Here is a 16,906-nt window from a genome sequence, read left to right as displayed (position 1 = left end):
AAACCAATATATTAACTATTCACACAATGCCCATTTTGGTTGGATGCACTATGTTTTTTCCTGAGTGAATATGCAATTATTTAACATTAAGCTTGCATACTCACAAAAATAAACCACAAATCTTATCTTATTAATTACAAATAAGTAAATTCATCAAGTATATAAGGATATACTAAATATTCAGCTATCAAAAATATTATTTAGCCAAAAACAGCAGAATAGTAAAAAAAAAAAAAAAAAAAAATTAAATTAAAAATATATGTATATATATACAATACCTGCAAAATGTTTAGTATTTACTTTCAGTTTAGGCTGAAAAAAATGGGTAACGCATTATTTGGATGGTCCATTATAGATGCGTTCAACCTGCTCAACTAACATTCAACTGAACTTAACCATGAAACCCAGCCCTAACCCAACCCTTAACCTAAACCTTAAATCTAACTCTAGCCTAAGGTTAAAGTTGGATGTATGGTTACATTTATTAAATAATTATTTACTTTCACCTTTAATTAAAGTTGCATTTAATATACATGCAGTTAAATGAGCATCTACGATGGATCTATAATGGACCACATAAAACACACTATAGAGCAGCTGCTGAGAAAGTGTGAACCAAAAATACTTACATATATTTTTTATATACTATATATATATATATATATATATATATATATATATATATATATATATATATATATATATATATATATATATACACACTATATATATATATATATATATATAAAATATTACATACAAAATATTAAGTACAAAATATTATAAAATAGTGTTTAAATTATTGTGTGTCTGAATTATTTATGAAAATACAGAGTATCTGATCAGACTGGCAGTAGACCCTGTAGAAGTGAGGTGTGAAAAATAGAGCAGTTGTTGTAGCATAACATTACCCTTATATGACCTAATGCACTGACTGCATTGTTAAGGGAGCAGCAGGACAGAAAAAGAGACCTAACCTAGTCTGATGAATTCTGAGACAGTTCTGAGAGAGTGCATTATATCCAGCACTTTGTAGATAACAAGGAAACGAGACAGCAGGAAGCACATCATAGCTGAGTCATGCAAAAAAGCTTTATCTGCTGTACTACAAGGATTTACATGAAACTTTCCTCCTTTCCCCACAGCGAAGCTGCTTCAGCTCTGAATTTACACTTACTCTCCAGCCCTCAGATCCTAAGTCACCAGTAAACTAATTATAGTAAAATATACAATGATTGCTGTAGAAATAGTGTAAGAAAATACCTTAGTCAGCTCATTGTGCATTTCCTCTTTCTCTTCCTCTGTTATGGTGTTGTTCAGGTCCACCTCTGACACCATTTCCTCGTCCACTTCCTGCAGGGGCTCCTTCTCCAAGAGGCCTGTGTAAAATAAAACATATTTATACAACATTTACATTTAGCCACACAGTCTGATTAGATCAAACCCATGTTACTGTATTTGATAACGGCAAACTGGGAGTTATATATATTTTTTCCTTCCTCTTAATTTTTTCTGAAGACATTGGTAGCAATAAACTTTCTTGACTTGAGTTCTTGCTTGTTTCTTTCCTAGGCTGCACGTGTTCCCTGCCATGCACTTTGTAGCATATGTCCCTGTTTCTCTTTTCTCTCCACCCAAGCCCCGCCCTGTCATTAGTGTTCCTACCAGTCTCGTTTGTAAAACCACCCCCTCATTACCTTCTCCAGGTGTCCCTTGACTGTGTCTGTGTATACATTTGTTTGGTCTGTGTTATTGGTTTGTTATCTTTTATTTTGTTTGTTGGTTTGACTTATGTTTGTAAGTCATTTTTTTTTCAACCTAGTCCTTTGTTGTTTGTCTCATAGTCTTAGAGTTATTGTTTTTTTGTCTGATTTCAATATGGCTACTAATAAAACCAACATGCACTTGCATCCTACCCCAGATACATTACACTGACAGTAGTAGTGTTTCAGCCTGGATTGCTTCTTAAAGGAGGCACAATATTAGACAGCCAATCAGAACAAAGCTTATCGCTTTTAAAAGGCACACAGTAATAAAAACAAATATTTTGAAGGTTCTTTATTATTTGAATCATTTAAGATATATGCAAGACAAATGTGGGATATAGGCCCTTTAAACAGAACCACAGGGTCTTATTACAAAAATAAGATTAATTAATTAATTTAAAACAAGGTGGTAAACAAGCAAAAATCTGAAAAAATGTATATGCCTTTGTTTTTTCGACTGTCACTACATTGTGTAACAACTGATATGTTTCTTTTTATTTTTTTATTTGTACACTTGCAAAATTGAAATAAAAAAATAATACAAAAAAAAAATACAAATACAAGTACCCTGTACAAAAATACTAAGTGACCAGACACCCCTTCTTGTATGGGCCAGGGCTACAGTAAATTGTAAAATATTTCTTTTTTTATTGTTATTTTTTGTGGAAAACATCTCATTCAAAAGAAAAAGTGCCCCCACAGAATCTCCTAGCAGCAGTTACATTGAATGGCTATGTACGTCCATCAATGTGACAGCATCACCAAATGTTCACAGACGAATGTTTCAGTGAATAGCTGGATGTAATTATATCTTCACACTCATGATTTAAGGCTTTATTTTTATACCTATAATGACTGGTTATGCGCAAACTGCCGCAGACACTTGCAGCACCTACCGCAGGTACTGCAGCTGAACATTTACAGGAAAGAAATGTAAGCAGCATACGGGAAGTCTCAGAACAGGAAGAGAAACGCATCATATTCTCCACTGATCCAGAGAGTTTGTGTAATTCTATCACAGGCCTTATCAGATATAAACTTGATTTACTAAAGAGCCGAGCAGGACAGGGGCCTGTGAGAATCCCTGTTCAACCAGAAACACAACAGCAGCTCATTAACAGCAGCTCTCCTCTGATTCAAATCTGAGGAACATAAGAGCTGCAGAGTGAGTGAAAAGAGGAACATATCCAGAGCTGTGAGCTTTAAATGGGAGATTAATGTAGCTGTGTGGCCACTGCCCTGTGCTGTGCCTCATTAAACACACCTGATTCCACTCATCACATAATTAGCATGGTCTTCATGAGCATTGAAGAGATGCATTCTAGTGAGGTTGGACACTGGGGAGCACCCATTTTCTATACACTGCACTCACACAAGTAGCATTTACAAACAGAACATTCTGGGAAAAGCTAGCGAGTATATACTTTTGATAGATTATTTTAAATTTACTTCATTATAAAATGCTATTTCATAGAATCATTTAGGATTCCAGGATATAAAAGTTATTTAAAAAAAGTTTTAGTAACTAGGATTTTAGGCCAACATTAAATCCTTTATTATGGCCTCATTATATATGTACCGAAAACATAAAATACATCTACACATACTAGAAGTGGACAACAGGATAATATTTTATTATCATCATGATAATAAAAGCATATACAAATATGCTTCTTCTAAGCATATTTTAGATATCCATTTTATTCAAGTAATCAAACAATCAATGTTTATTTGAACATTGAGGGTGGCCCTCATGTACCATGTAGCCTAGCCAATACCTAGAGAAGGTATTGTCAAAGAAAAAAGATCCGGCATTTCAATAAGATATATACGATGTTATACAATAAGATATGAAACACAAAAATAAAAGTAAAAGTTTAAAAGTAGGAATTCTAGGAATCAATCAAAATCAAGGTAAGGTAAGGTAATCAATCAAATGTTACGACCCCTGGTCGTATTGTTTTTTTTTTTTTCTTGTGTGCCCTCTGTGTTGTTTGTGTTTAGTTTTTTGTTGCAGGACCATGACTGGCCACCAGGGGCACACTCTATGAAAGGACAAGAGAAATCCTGACCTGGGAGAGACGTTTAGGGCTCCTCCCCTTTCCTGACCTGGAACACCTTCCTGCTCAGACCAACGCGGCATCTCCATTTTGTATTTTGTGTTTGCTTTAGTTTTGCTTCAATATACATTATTCTTTGGGTAAAGTAAGGGAGTCAGGGTAGTTTGTGTATTTTGTTTTCTTTATTTTGCAGGTTCAGTTAGTTTTCTTTGTTAGTTGGTTTATTTGTTATTTTGGCCTATGCTCACTCCTGAAGTCATATACCCTTATTTTCATCAATAAATTCATCCTGTTTTAATTCATTTTCAGTGTCTGGTGTTGTGTCTGGCAGAGGGTCTGGGGAGAGAGCCCACTCTCATTTTTTGTTATGGCCTGACCCTAGACTGGGTCATAACACAAAGGTAAAAAAAAAAAATCGAAAGGTAACAACTAATAAATAAATAAAACATAACACATTATACATTAAAATATAATTAAGCCGTAGCTAAAAACAATAAAAGAAAAGAAAGGTAAAAAAGACTGCTACAGTATACCACATTTTTTAAAAGGTTAGCTAACTAAAGCTAAGCTAAGTTAAGTAAACAAAACTGTACTGAAAAAAACTTTATTTTAAAGTCAAACGAGTGCTGGATATTAATCTACACAGATTTCTCTCCTGAAAACTGTTTATTTGGGTGAGTAAAGCGCTTCAATTTATTTACAGTTAGCTTAGATTCCCGAATTTCTCCAGTACTAGGTTAGCCGCTAATGCTAATGCTCCGCTAATGTTCCGACAGTGCTACACTGAGGAAATCTGAGTTTTTCGGTAAGCCAGGGCGATATTAGATAGCGGTTCATCCCACGTAGCTTGTTTTAACACTGTAAGCATGCAGGCTACAGTCTGATATACTCACCTCTAAACAGCAAAAGAGCTAGCGCTTTTATCGGGTAATGCTAATGATGCTCCAGCAGTGCTATCAGCAGGCTACAGGCTACCGATAATACTCACCTCTTAATGGGGAAATAGCAGTTAGCGACTAATGCTTGTGCACTTAACTGATAACACTGTACTTCAGCAGAGTGGCTTTACTGCTTCTTACAACCTGACTGGTAAAATTAATACATAAGGTGCACCAGATTATATGGTCTAAAGACTGTCATTGTGATATCACGTTTATTATTCAAAATCATAATTTTTTGTCATTTTGCCACCCTAGACTACATATACTACAGTTAAAAACTTATTTAAATCCCTTTTTCTATTAGTTCTCTAACATTTTAATATGTTTTATACCCTCCAATCTGCAATTTTATAGCTTCTAAGAGGCAAAATTTTCTGAGTGCCAGATTAACAGCAGATCATGAGTTCAAATCTCTTTAATTTTCAGTAGCACTCAGCCCTAACCCCTCCCCAACCAGTGAGAAACATGTGATTTAGCCTACAGGTGGGAATTAACTAAACAAGGGAGGGGAGGGGAGTAAAAATCCAACAAAAAATGTAAGCAATTTCAGCCTTCTGAAACCTTAGGAAACCTTACTCACTGTTTTTAATAAGATCAACATAAACTGTACAACTGATTTTAGGAACAGCACTAAAACATGAGGAACCTATGAGGAATATGTGTTAAATTAAAATAAGCTGCCTTCGAGTTTCATTAATGTAATCATACATGCTCAGCCAAAAAACTATATAAGTTTAGATTTTTAAGATAATATATCAGACATTTTAGATCAAAAGCTGATAGTCTTTGTCATATATATAGAAGGAAGACTTTGTAAAAGGTCATTGCCCTGTGTGATGTAAATGGACGTTCTTTTGCAGAAGCCAACGGAAAGTAGAGTCACATCTCGGACTTCTGGTCACTGATTATGTGAGCTGAACTGATTAGAGTAGTGTGGTATGAGGCTTGTGATGCACTTTCACTGTATAACACAATCAGGGGGTAAAGGAGATTCTCTCAGACAAGCTTTTTCTTAAAGCCAAAAGAACTGCATCTCAGTTGGAAGATCAGTATGGCTGAGACACTTAATGCAGGAGACTTTACTGATTTGCAAAGGTTATTACTGAGTTACTACTATACATGATGCGGTTTGCATTATGAAACGGAATAAGGAAGTAAGGATTGGGCCTAAACACATGTTCCAGAGTTGAATTCAGTGATTGGTTTGTGAGCTCTGGTGGTTTTGATACTTGTTTCATGTCTCCAATGGGAGTAACACACAGGATTAATGTATGTAATTCATGCGCTAGATGCATAGGTTGATGTGGTAATGAGGTGGTAATCAATAACTAACCTGTCACGCTTTTCTTAGATCCCCACACTTCTGTCAGTTTGAATTTGATGAGGTCACTGTTTGTCAGGCAAACACAGGGTATACAGGCATAGATACTGGATTTTATATACCCTTAGTTCCAACCCTCAGTCACTGACCTGCAGAACTACACTAAACACTTGCAAAGAGAGCAAACAATTGTAAATCCCACCCTCAGAGTGCATTGATAGGTCTACTGAACACAAGAACAGACGAACCAGGATATAAATCCCACCCACAGAGCGCAGTAGTAGGTCTACTGAGAACAAGAAGAGACCAATTATGATATAAATCCCACCAATAGAGTACCCAGGGTTGTGGGCTGCCACTGTTGGGCCTCTGAGCACAAACTTTAACCCAACTTCTACCCTGATGCCCACCACTCCAGGCATGTGTGCTCACTGTATGAGACTAAGTGTGTGCTCAGTAATTCCAACACAAGAACGGTTTATATGGTTGTCTTGTCTTGTCTTTATTAGATATGCCAAAAATGAAATATGGAGTGGCAGTTTGAACATAACCTTAAAAAAGGGAAGTCAGCAAACGTTGCTGGACTCCAGCCCCTATTAACCACCCCTGGTACTCTACATAAGTAAAATGTTTTGTCCTGTGTACAATACCCCCAATGACCCATCCACCCCATGATTCTGCTGGTCAAGTTAAATGCCATTATGTAACAACACCCACTACTTGGACTCTACTGTACTTCACTGTTAAAGCCTCTTTAGTTTAATCAAAGCTTTTTGGTTTGTTTGAGGTGGGTTTGAGTGGTATTCTGTTGCCAGGTACTCAGTAGACTGTTGCCAACTACTCAGTGTAATCTCAAAGTTCCTAATATAAGCATGACGTTGAATATAGCTTTACAACACGTTTTTAACGGTCTACGCCACTGCTTTCTCCAACAGTTCCGGTACACTACAGAATTCAGTTTCATTTTTCCATGTAGCCACAGTATTTACACAAACAAAGGCTAGTTGACAAGGATTTCAGTCACTGAAAAAGAGAGTACCTTTGTATGTAACGGTTATGGTTACTTCTGCTACTACAGTTTTATTTTGTTCTGCATTTCATTTCTATTTCTGTTCCATGAGAATGCATTCAGTCACAGTCATTTAGCAGTCTGGGTCAGTGAGGCGAAGTGCTGTGCTCTGGGCTTCTCTGGTCTGAGGTTCTCTAAAAGTGCTTATTGTCTACATAAGAGACACAACAAACTGTCCAAAACTATCATTTTACTGTCTGCTGTGAGAAGCGTCAATGTGTGGAGGAGGCTGTAAGCTCATCAAACATAACAGACACTCAGTGCCTTAAATTTAATCTAAACAAAGTGACTGATATGGACAAAATATGAAATACATGGCTACATTTTATGGTATTGTGTATATGTGTGTAATAGAGTATATGGTACATTTTGCCTTATCAGTGTTATTTGAGTTGGTCATAATTATTCAAGCTGACAATCATATTCCAGTTCTTATTTCACAACTGTTTCACAATAATATGTTGCATACAGAAGAGTGTGAATTGGGCAGTGGAGGTTCAAAACCCCTTTTTACTAAGCTGCCACTGCTGGGTTCCTGATCAATGCCCTTAACTCTCTCTGTTCCCTAGGGGCTGTAGCCAAGTCTGTCCACCATGAGAGCATGTGAGGATGCATGTGAGGATGGGCAGAAGTTAAATTCCATCTTTCTTCAAGACAAATTGCGACTGTGGCTAAAGTCGTCTTTGAGACAGTAAATGTACAAGTGCTCTATCAAAAGAGTGACTTGAGTTTAGCAATAATACACGAGAGGTAGTGCTATAACGTGTAATATTTGCACAGCAGTGTCAATATTACACAATAAAGCATGAACCTTGAGTGTATTATTGCGATTATACCACAGTTCCATTAAGATTTTGAGTGTAAGAAGACTAGAAAATACAATCTCTTTGGTTATAAAACTTTGTGAATTAAAATAGTTCCATTGCTGCTCTGTTTGTAACTGCACGGTTTGGTTTGTAAGTGCTGCATCGTTGCTTTGTTACCTGTATGTGGCGGAGTAATACATGGAGAGCTTCGGTTATAGTGCATTACCGGCTGATAACGCCACTCATAGAACGCCTCTCAGCCAATCACATTGCAGGGTCAGAACTAAGTGTGATATAGATGAAGTTGAAGTGATTTTTAAGAATCACACTTGTGGAAGCACTAAAGTATTCAATGAGTTTTGTTATTGCATTTCAAAGTTTCAAAGTGCAAAGTTATTGCAGAAAGCAGTCAAAATATTATATTGCAAGCAGGTTGCAGAGCAAAAGACAAAATGGAAGCATCTTGGCCTTCTTATAAGATCAGCTTGACCTCAAGATTCACTTAATGATGAGGAGCTTCATCAAATGATTGGTAACATTTTTATGTTATAATACTCTTCTTGGTTACTATACTTGTCAGAGCTTTTTGTTAAAACTACATTTTGGTGAAAGTGAAAGTTAAAAACATATGGTTGTCAAGTGGTTTACAAATGTTTTTTTTAACCACTCTTTTCAACATTAACTTACAACCCTTACAACTTACGACCAGTCCTCACATACATATCTTTTTAAGGAGCCTTGAAAACAACAATATTTACCTTTCACTTTCAACCAAAATGGAACATAGTTTTAATGATCAGCACCAACAGTTTTTAGTGTCTTTTTAAGTGCAGAGGGGGAAAAGTGTTTAAATGGTTAAATTGTGTTGAGCAACATGTTTTTGTCAGCCATGTGGCTAATTTAAATGCTTTTATCATTTGTAGAATCAGAATGTGTGTTTTATGTTTATATTTTCCCATGCAGGTTTCCATTTTATCAGTTAGCAGCAAAACCCCTGTGCTTAATCCTTTGGTCAGTCATGATCACATGTGCTTCTGCTTGACCTGAACGAAAATCTGCAGCCACACCACAGTTTAACACCCTTGGTTTAAAGAACTCAGTATCATGATCAATCTACATAAATTCAGCTTAAAATACAATTACTTGCCTCACCAACTGGAATTAACAATTTCCTAATGGTATTTCAGGCTAATTACACAGACCTACAGACTGTCTAGAACCCATTCAGGCATTAAGAAATCACTAATACAGGCTCCAATACAAGTCCTGTGGTCCTCTTGTTCTGATTTCCTGTGACTGATCAATGTTTTTTCTATTGCTTTTGAGGTTTTGGATGAACCTGTGTTGCTCTAATCTGCCTGTGTTGTGAGCCCTGCTTGGTGTTCAGTGTTGTACAGGACTGCTCTTAATAAAGCCACTCTTCACATGCAGAGTAAAAAACAAAAATCAAATAAAAGTAAAAAATCAGCAGTTTTAATACTTTATTTGCTTTTTGATTATTATAAAGTGTTACCAAAGAAAGTAATGTCATTATCACATTCATCAATCTGTTTTGGTTCTAATTAGACTACACTCCCTGCACATCTGCATTGAAATTAATACAAATGGAACAACACTTGTTCTCCAAGGTATAGCTTTGCTTGAGACGCATTATATCATATTGTGGTTTGTGTGTTAGTTTGGAGTATTGGATTAGCTATAGGCTATCACATTACATCAGGACGACATAAAAAAAAACAGATGGGGTTTCATATATTGCACTTCTAAATTTTCAGACACTATTTTTGCTGCACTGAAACATTTGAGACACCGCTGCATTGAATTATATTTAATTTTTTGTTCATTTGTAACATTTCTAGTAACTATGATGCACTGGCACTAGTTACAATTTCATACATCTGTTACAATTTAGGCATGATATTACCCCTAAGAGCCCAGACCCATGATTTACATGTTTGCATAATATTAACCCATAAGAGCCCAGACCCATGATTCTCATGTACGCAGGATTTTAACCCAAAAGTAAAATAATAAATCAGATAAAGTCTGTAATTTATTGTATTTTTTATTGTGGGCACAAGATTAAAATATTTGTAAATATTAAAATAGATGTCAGTATTTTAAGGTTAACATCCTAATGTAACACAAATAACACAACAACAATTTCATAATGTATAGTTTAACATTTTGTTCTAAAAAAAAAAAAAAAAAACAGATCAGAACTAGTTAAATGAAAGAAACTAGTTTTATCTCCAGCACTAACCCAGCAATCCTACATTCTGTTAATGAGGTCAGATGATCACACCCATTCACACTGTCCTGATGATTGTGATGCTCTCAGGAAGTTCAGTATATGTCATCTAGGAGTTAAAATGACTGAGAAAGTGCTGTAAGTGTAAATTTACACGTCTTTAAAATGGTCTGTGACACATATGTTACCATGGCATGTATATGACATAAGTATGACGATAGATACATGTTAATGCATAAAAGCCACATCATTAATTCACACTTGCTTCTTTGCTTATCTAGAAAAAAATGTCTTTATGTGCCTCAACTAAGATATTAAGAGAACTCATTATACTGTTCAGCCTACAGCTGTAGGCAATGTTAAAATAAGTAACAGTCTTCATAAACACTATGTAGATGAGACCAGCACAATCAGGCCTTTGACAGCATGGTATGAGGAAGTGGAGGTTCGAGAGCAGGGTTTCGCCAGAGCATTGCATAATCTCTGCTGAAGCTGGAGTAATCGGGGGGATTTCAGTAGGGCTTATCGGACTGGATTTAACGTGGCCTGATGCCTCGCCACTATTGGGCTACTGCACAGAGCCACGAGTCGGGGCTGATCTATGATCAGCGGGTGATGTGATCAGAAAGGTGTCACTATCAATCATGCTGGAGTGTATTATTGATACGGGAATGCAATCAGTGCAGATTATTATTTTTACTAGAGGAGAATGCCATGACCCCGATAGCTGTATGGAAGTGAAGACCACAGTGTGAGTGTGTGTGTGTGAGTGTGTGTGTGTTATCATTTTGTGGATATGGTTAAATCGTTGCACTATGTGTTAGATTTTCCCCGCAATGTGCATGTGGTGCATGGGCAGAAATATGAATATGCTACTTGAGCATGACAGCATATGCAATAAACTGTCTCACTGAGTTTGTTTTTATAATTATACACTTTTACAATTAATTATAGTTTAGAACATGAATAAAACTATTCTTACTACTACTATTAATAATAGCAATAGTAGTAATAGTAGTATTGCATATTAATAATAGCGTTAGTAGTATAATACTACTATTGCTATTATTAATACGTAATACTACAAGTATTGCGTATTAATAATAGAATTAGTAGTATGTACATGTGTGTTTGTGTTATTTATATTATTATATTCAATATTATTATTGGGTGTTATTAGTTTACATGTTTTTATTTTTTTAAGTTTACGTGTTTTTTTGTTGTCATTATTATTATTATTATTATTATTATTATTATTATTATTATGGTTTATTGTAAAATCATAGTGTTATTTTTCAGTAAGGGAAACAATTATAACATTGTTATAACATTTTCATTTAAATCACCCGCCAGTATCACCTACCTGCTCTGAGATGTCCTCCTTCTTCATTTGGTTTGCAAAAAAAAAAAAGCAAAAAGCACAAAATAAACTGCAGAATACATGTAAGACAAGCATGGACTTAACTTGTCACATGCTCAAACACAGTTAACACTCATGCCTGCGTCACACATCATGCAAATGTGCAGAACAAGCAGTACAGTCACCACTTTGTTCAAACTCTGTATCAGTCTACAGATGACATGTCAGCGCTTCATACCTCATGCAGTATTTTCACAAGAGTAATATGACTTTGTTGATCTGTGCTTCACCCACAGTTGTGATCTGTTCATAATAGCTATATCATAACTGTTGCAAATACCACAGTTTATAGTTCGAAATTAGCTTCACATGATATTTATTCATTTTGTATGTGTGCGAAAATTTACTATCATCAGCATAGGAAACATATTTTTTATGTATTTTACATTACCATTTAGCATAACTGGTTGACGTTCTTATTCAGAGTGGCAGGTAGTTGGATGCAGGATTAGGAGTCCTGCCCAATTACTTTATTTGAATTAATGTAGTGGACTTGGCTGGAAATAATGGTCTACCACATAGAAGGCAGACTAGGCTACTCCAACCGCCGGAAAACATTTTGACAGGTATTCAAGCTAACATTTGCAATGGCAACAGTTTTTCTTTGCTGTTTGGAACTATTACAAAAACAGTCCTGATTGGTGTAAATTTAATATACAGCATTAAATAGCAATTATCAAAATTGTCAGAATTTAGTGTGAATAATTTACAGATTTGGTTTGCTAAAAAGAGATTTGTGAGTTTAAAAACCTTTGAAAGGTCAAAGGAACTTGAGATCATAATTTACGGATTCTTTCTAGAATTATTACAGTATGTGGATGAAAAACAATCAACTGTTTTTTAGAAGAACCAACGCCATCCTTCCACAGCATTGCACAAAGAACCATTTGGTCACCTTCATTTTTAAGAAAATATGAGGTGTGTACTACAGTTTACTCATTAGGATCAAAGGGATTTGCCATTGTTTTGTAAAGCATGTCCTACCTAGCAACAGTTGCTTTGAAAGATCACATTTGTAGGCGGAGCATGAATGTGTAAATTTACACAGAAGTGCATGTGCTTAAGGCTTTGGTCTGTTTGTGTTGTCTTTCTAGTCGAATCTATAAGACAACTGATATTCTACTAAACAGTCTGACAAAGCAGCTACTAATCAACTAGTGAGAGGGAATGAACTCTTAAAAATAAAAGTTCCAAACAGTTCTTGTATTGTCTTCTCAACATATGTTGTCCTTAATTGGTACAGACACTTAATACATTAATAAGGAATAACCTTATTATTTACAATCACATGTACATGTTTTAAAGGCCCATATTTGAATATTTTCTCCTTGAGGTGACCATGACATCACTGAGAATGAGAGGTAATAATTGCTGTAGGTTGAGTAGAGAACACAACAACAGTTCATTAAAAATAGGGTTTTTTATAGCATTGTTTCCATACAAGGGCTGTATGAACTTTGAAATGAAGCACATTTGAAACTTTTAAAATGAACACATTGTACACATGAAGTGCTTCTATTTCTCTAAATCAAGCCAAATGCATATGATGGGCCCTTTAAAAAATACTCTCAAAAATGCATGCACTTTATTTTTTTTTTAGGAAATAAAAAAGAATTTTATCGCATCGCTTCAAAGAACTTTGTGCGGAACCTCTGTTTTTAAGAGTGAGGAAGACATGAAGGCATGCTTGTCTATGGCCTTCAGACTGATGTATCATATTAGGTTTCAAATTTCAGTGAAAGCTTTCTTTGTCTAACCTAGTCATCATACAGTCTTACCCCAATCCCCTGCTTCTGGAGTCAGAATACTAGAATACAGCTCTGCAGTTCAATTCCAAATAGAAGGAGAAACGGAAAAGCAGGTTATGAACACAATGTGGACGTGTGCCAAGTAGGGCTGAGCAATATATCATTAATAACGGTATATTCAAATTTTACTTTATACAAGATAATATCATACACCTGCTGTCTGCAATTCAATTCCTAAAAAGAAAGTGCATGGGGTCGTTTGTGTGAAAAATGCTTTGGTTTCTAGAGAGATGACACTCAAGAGAGGACAGTCTTGTGATAGTTATGTTGTAGAAATCATAAATATCATACACAATCCAGTGCAGTTTTCTGTGTCAGTAAAATATCACAGTCAATGTAACTGTCTGTACATATTAAAAATATTGATGAATTAAAGTATTTACAATATTTTTTATATGCAATACTGTATTGATTTCCAAAACCATTGGTGTCAGATAGCTGTGGTGTTCTCTGTCATTAGATCCCACTGTTCTGACTGGATAAAAGGTAAAAAAAAATCACATTATTTAGATCTTATATGTGTTTTTATTTATACTATGCTTTAATACTATTTATGCTAATATTTTATTCAAACAATCACAATATATTTTCTAGCTTACAGAATTGCAATATATTGTGTTGCATATCGTTGATGTGCAACGTCCAATAAACATTTACATCCAAAAAAGCAACTTTACAGGAGAGAGATAAAACCTAATTTTAAATGGAAGTCAGTGTAAGAAGAGTTTTGTTTAGGTAATTTTGGACAATTTTTATTGCTTCATTCATCAAGAAAGTTTGACAATGTTTAAAGGACAGTTTGTGTGTTTAAATATTGTAGTAAACTAAAAATCAACAACAAAATCAACTTATAAGTGCTTATAGGTTTTTGCCAACACAGCATTAATATATCAATATATTTGAAACTTTTTTGTACAAAATACAAAATGATGATATCATAGTATTGCACCTGCTTCACAGATTAGCATATGTGTGTGAATTATGCACGGGGTATTTGTGTGGAAATTATTTGGGTTTCTGAGGGAACCACAAAAAATATATATACAGTTTAAAGTAATCTATGCCAAAAAAAAAACTATAATTAAAGGAGCAGCCTGCAAACAATATAATCCAGTGGACTAATCCAAAGAGTGCATATGTTTATTTATTTATTTTTTATTGTGTAATGAATTATCTTTTTACATATGGAATTGTGAAATTTCTGATGATTGTTATTTTTTTTTTTTGGTTGTTTGCCTTTTGTGTCGCAACACTGTGTAGTATAAAAAATTTATATTAGTTAGATGTATATCAGCCTATTCTTTTTTAGTCTCTATTAATTTTGTTTAGATGCAATACAGAAATAAACTAAACTACTACTGTACTACTCTGATACACAGTTCTCTATTTATTATTTGTATATCCAGCATACTGTGTACATGCTGCTACAAATAAATACTGATAACTGACTTAAAATGATTTTTGTTCAATTTTTATCATACCACATCATATCATCTATCATTTTAAATATAAATAAATCTTAAGCACATCACAATATTCAGTTCAGTTTCCAGTTGGATTGTCAAGCCCTAGTACTGAGAAGTGCTTTTAGAGGTATCCACTCTCTTCACCTTTCCACAGCAATTTACTTGGAATAACTTGGAATAACTGTGGTCACAGGACTTCAATTAATTTGGCTTGGGTGGTCACGTAGGCCCAGAAAATAGGTGGCCTCAGGTCAGTCATATGGTTTTCCAGATAAAGTGCAGGCTACCTAGCATGACTTTGAAGAGCTACCATTAGCAGTGGCTGCAGTCAGCTGAGCTCTCTAATTTGTTTACATGGTCTGGCTGCCCAGCCACAGACAACTCAAGCCCTTTACTGGCCTTTAGTTGAGTTCACGAGCTCAGAGTAAAGAATAAACAACAAGCACACACTGGCTGATAAATCAGACATTAAACTGGTAACATTAGAAATATTATTATTGTAGAATAGCTGTGAAAGTGTAAAATCACCAGTGTTTCTAATAAAAACAGTGTACCAAAGAGATGTGCTTTCAGACAACCATTACTGTGAATACACCCTGCCATAATATGTATATATATATATATATATATATATATATATATATATATATATATATATATATATATATATATATATATATATATATATATATATGGATAAAACCCCAAAAAGACCCAGTCAATTAAATTCATCACTAACATAAAGAACATAAACTTCTGAATAAACAGCAGTAAAATAAAAGGGGAATAATCTGAGCTGTCACTCACCTTGATTCCTCGGCTCCATCACTGCAGTGGGGGACTGTTTTCACTGAACTCATGCAGGTCCAGCAGACCTGTTTGTGAGTGTAGTGTAGTGTAGTAGCTCCAGTTCAAATCCTCTCAGTTCCCCATTACATTCCTGTGTTTTCCCTGTGCAAGCTCCTCCCACAGAGGTGGGAGGAACATCAAACACACAAGACCAATAGCAGCCAAATATACCTTTCCAGCAGTTCTGAACACACACAGTAGTCTGTGCTGCCGCCTTCTGTTCAAAGCTTGTCAGTACAAGTGCAGAACTAATGTAAACGAAATGACAGCACTAGCCACAGTGTACACTTTTAAATAAGGGTTCTTTAGATGTTCTGTCGTAAAAGTTATAAAAGGCCTATTTGTAGAAACATAACAACACAAAGAACCATTTGATGACTAGGATGTGTGATTAAACGGTCCTTCTCTGTCATGAAAAACATGAAAAATTTGTAGATAAAAGATAATTGTATTGGTTCTATATTAAAATCTGATGGACTCGTGATGAACACTGAGCATGGCACCTAAAGTAATTATATTATAAACACTACAAAACTAAATAATCATATTAAATACACACTACTAAAGATTTGCAGTGACTTTTTAATGAAGGAAAAACCATTTAATAATTAATAATTAAACGATTCTCTAGGAAAATCTCTTTTAGAAAACTCTACATAGAACTATTAAAATGGACCAAAATGGTTTTACTAGGGTACCATTAGAGTGAAATAAAGTGTTTTTTTAGTACTTTACATAAGTCACTTATGATATGTTTGATCAATGCAGCCTTAACATCTAATATCAACCATGTCTTTGTTTATCATAGAATAACTCTGAGACAGGTTATGCAGATATTTCCCAATCCTTCTCCTGTAACCCTGAGGGATCAAGAATCATGAGAAACAAGTTAAGGGGTCTTACTGTTAGCCGAATGTGATCATTTCTAAAGTTGATTTAGGAGTTAAAATGTAGTTCAGTTAATTATATAGAATGCGTGTAATCACCCAACACATCCATACCTACTTCAAAGTGTTTTTTTTTACTGATTTCATTTTTTTCATGCTAGAAATGAAACAGGTAGATGTATCATTCAAGGTAAGGTAACACTTGAATTTCACTACTTCGCTATTTAGGGTGGAATAGGATATCAAACAAGCGGCTGGAGAA

At 35.0% G+C, this 16,906-nt stretch overlaps 1 protein-coding gene across 6 annotated transcripts in view; it reads right to left on the bottom strand.

The window, feature by feature from the left end:
- tpd52l1 (tpd52 like 1) overlaps positions 1-15,858 on the bottom strand; it is a 36,156-nt gene extending 20,298 nt beyond the window's left edge. For 2 of the 6 annotated variants that reach the window (XM_022684906.2, XM_022684914.2), the window contains exons 1-4: positions 15,716-15,843; positions 13,413-13,454; positions 11,578-11,598; positions 1,264-1,379 (exon numbers count right to left, since the gene is read on the bottom strand). In XM_022684906.2, the coding sequence (XP_022540627.1) occupies positions 1,264-1,379; positions 11,578-11,598; positions 13,413-13,454; positions 15,716-15,734 (198 nt within the window). In that variant the 5' untranslated portion in view covers positions 15,735-15,843. Of the gene's footprint in view, positions 1-1,263; positions 1,380-11,577; positions 11,599-13,412; positions 13,455-15,715 lie in introns of all 6 variants that reach the window. The other 4 variants (XM_015607410.3, XM_007255407.4, XM_015607408.3 and 1 more) reach the window with 3 other exon arrangements.
- Positions 15,859-16,906: the final 1,048 nt, after the last annotated feature.

This window comes from Astyanax mexicanus, chromosome 1 (genome assembly GCF_023375975.1).
Source record: "Astyanax mexicanus isolate ESR-SI-001 chromosome 1, AstMex3_surface, whole genome shotgun sequence".
Classification (NCBI taxonomy): Eukaryota; Metazoa; Chordata; class Actinopteri; order Characiformes; family Acestrorhamphidae; genus Astyanax; species Astyanax mexicanus.
This window is presented reverse-complemented; position numbering and strand designations above follow the sequence as displayed.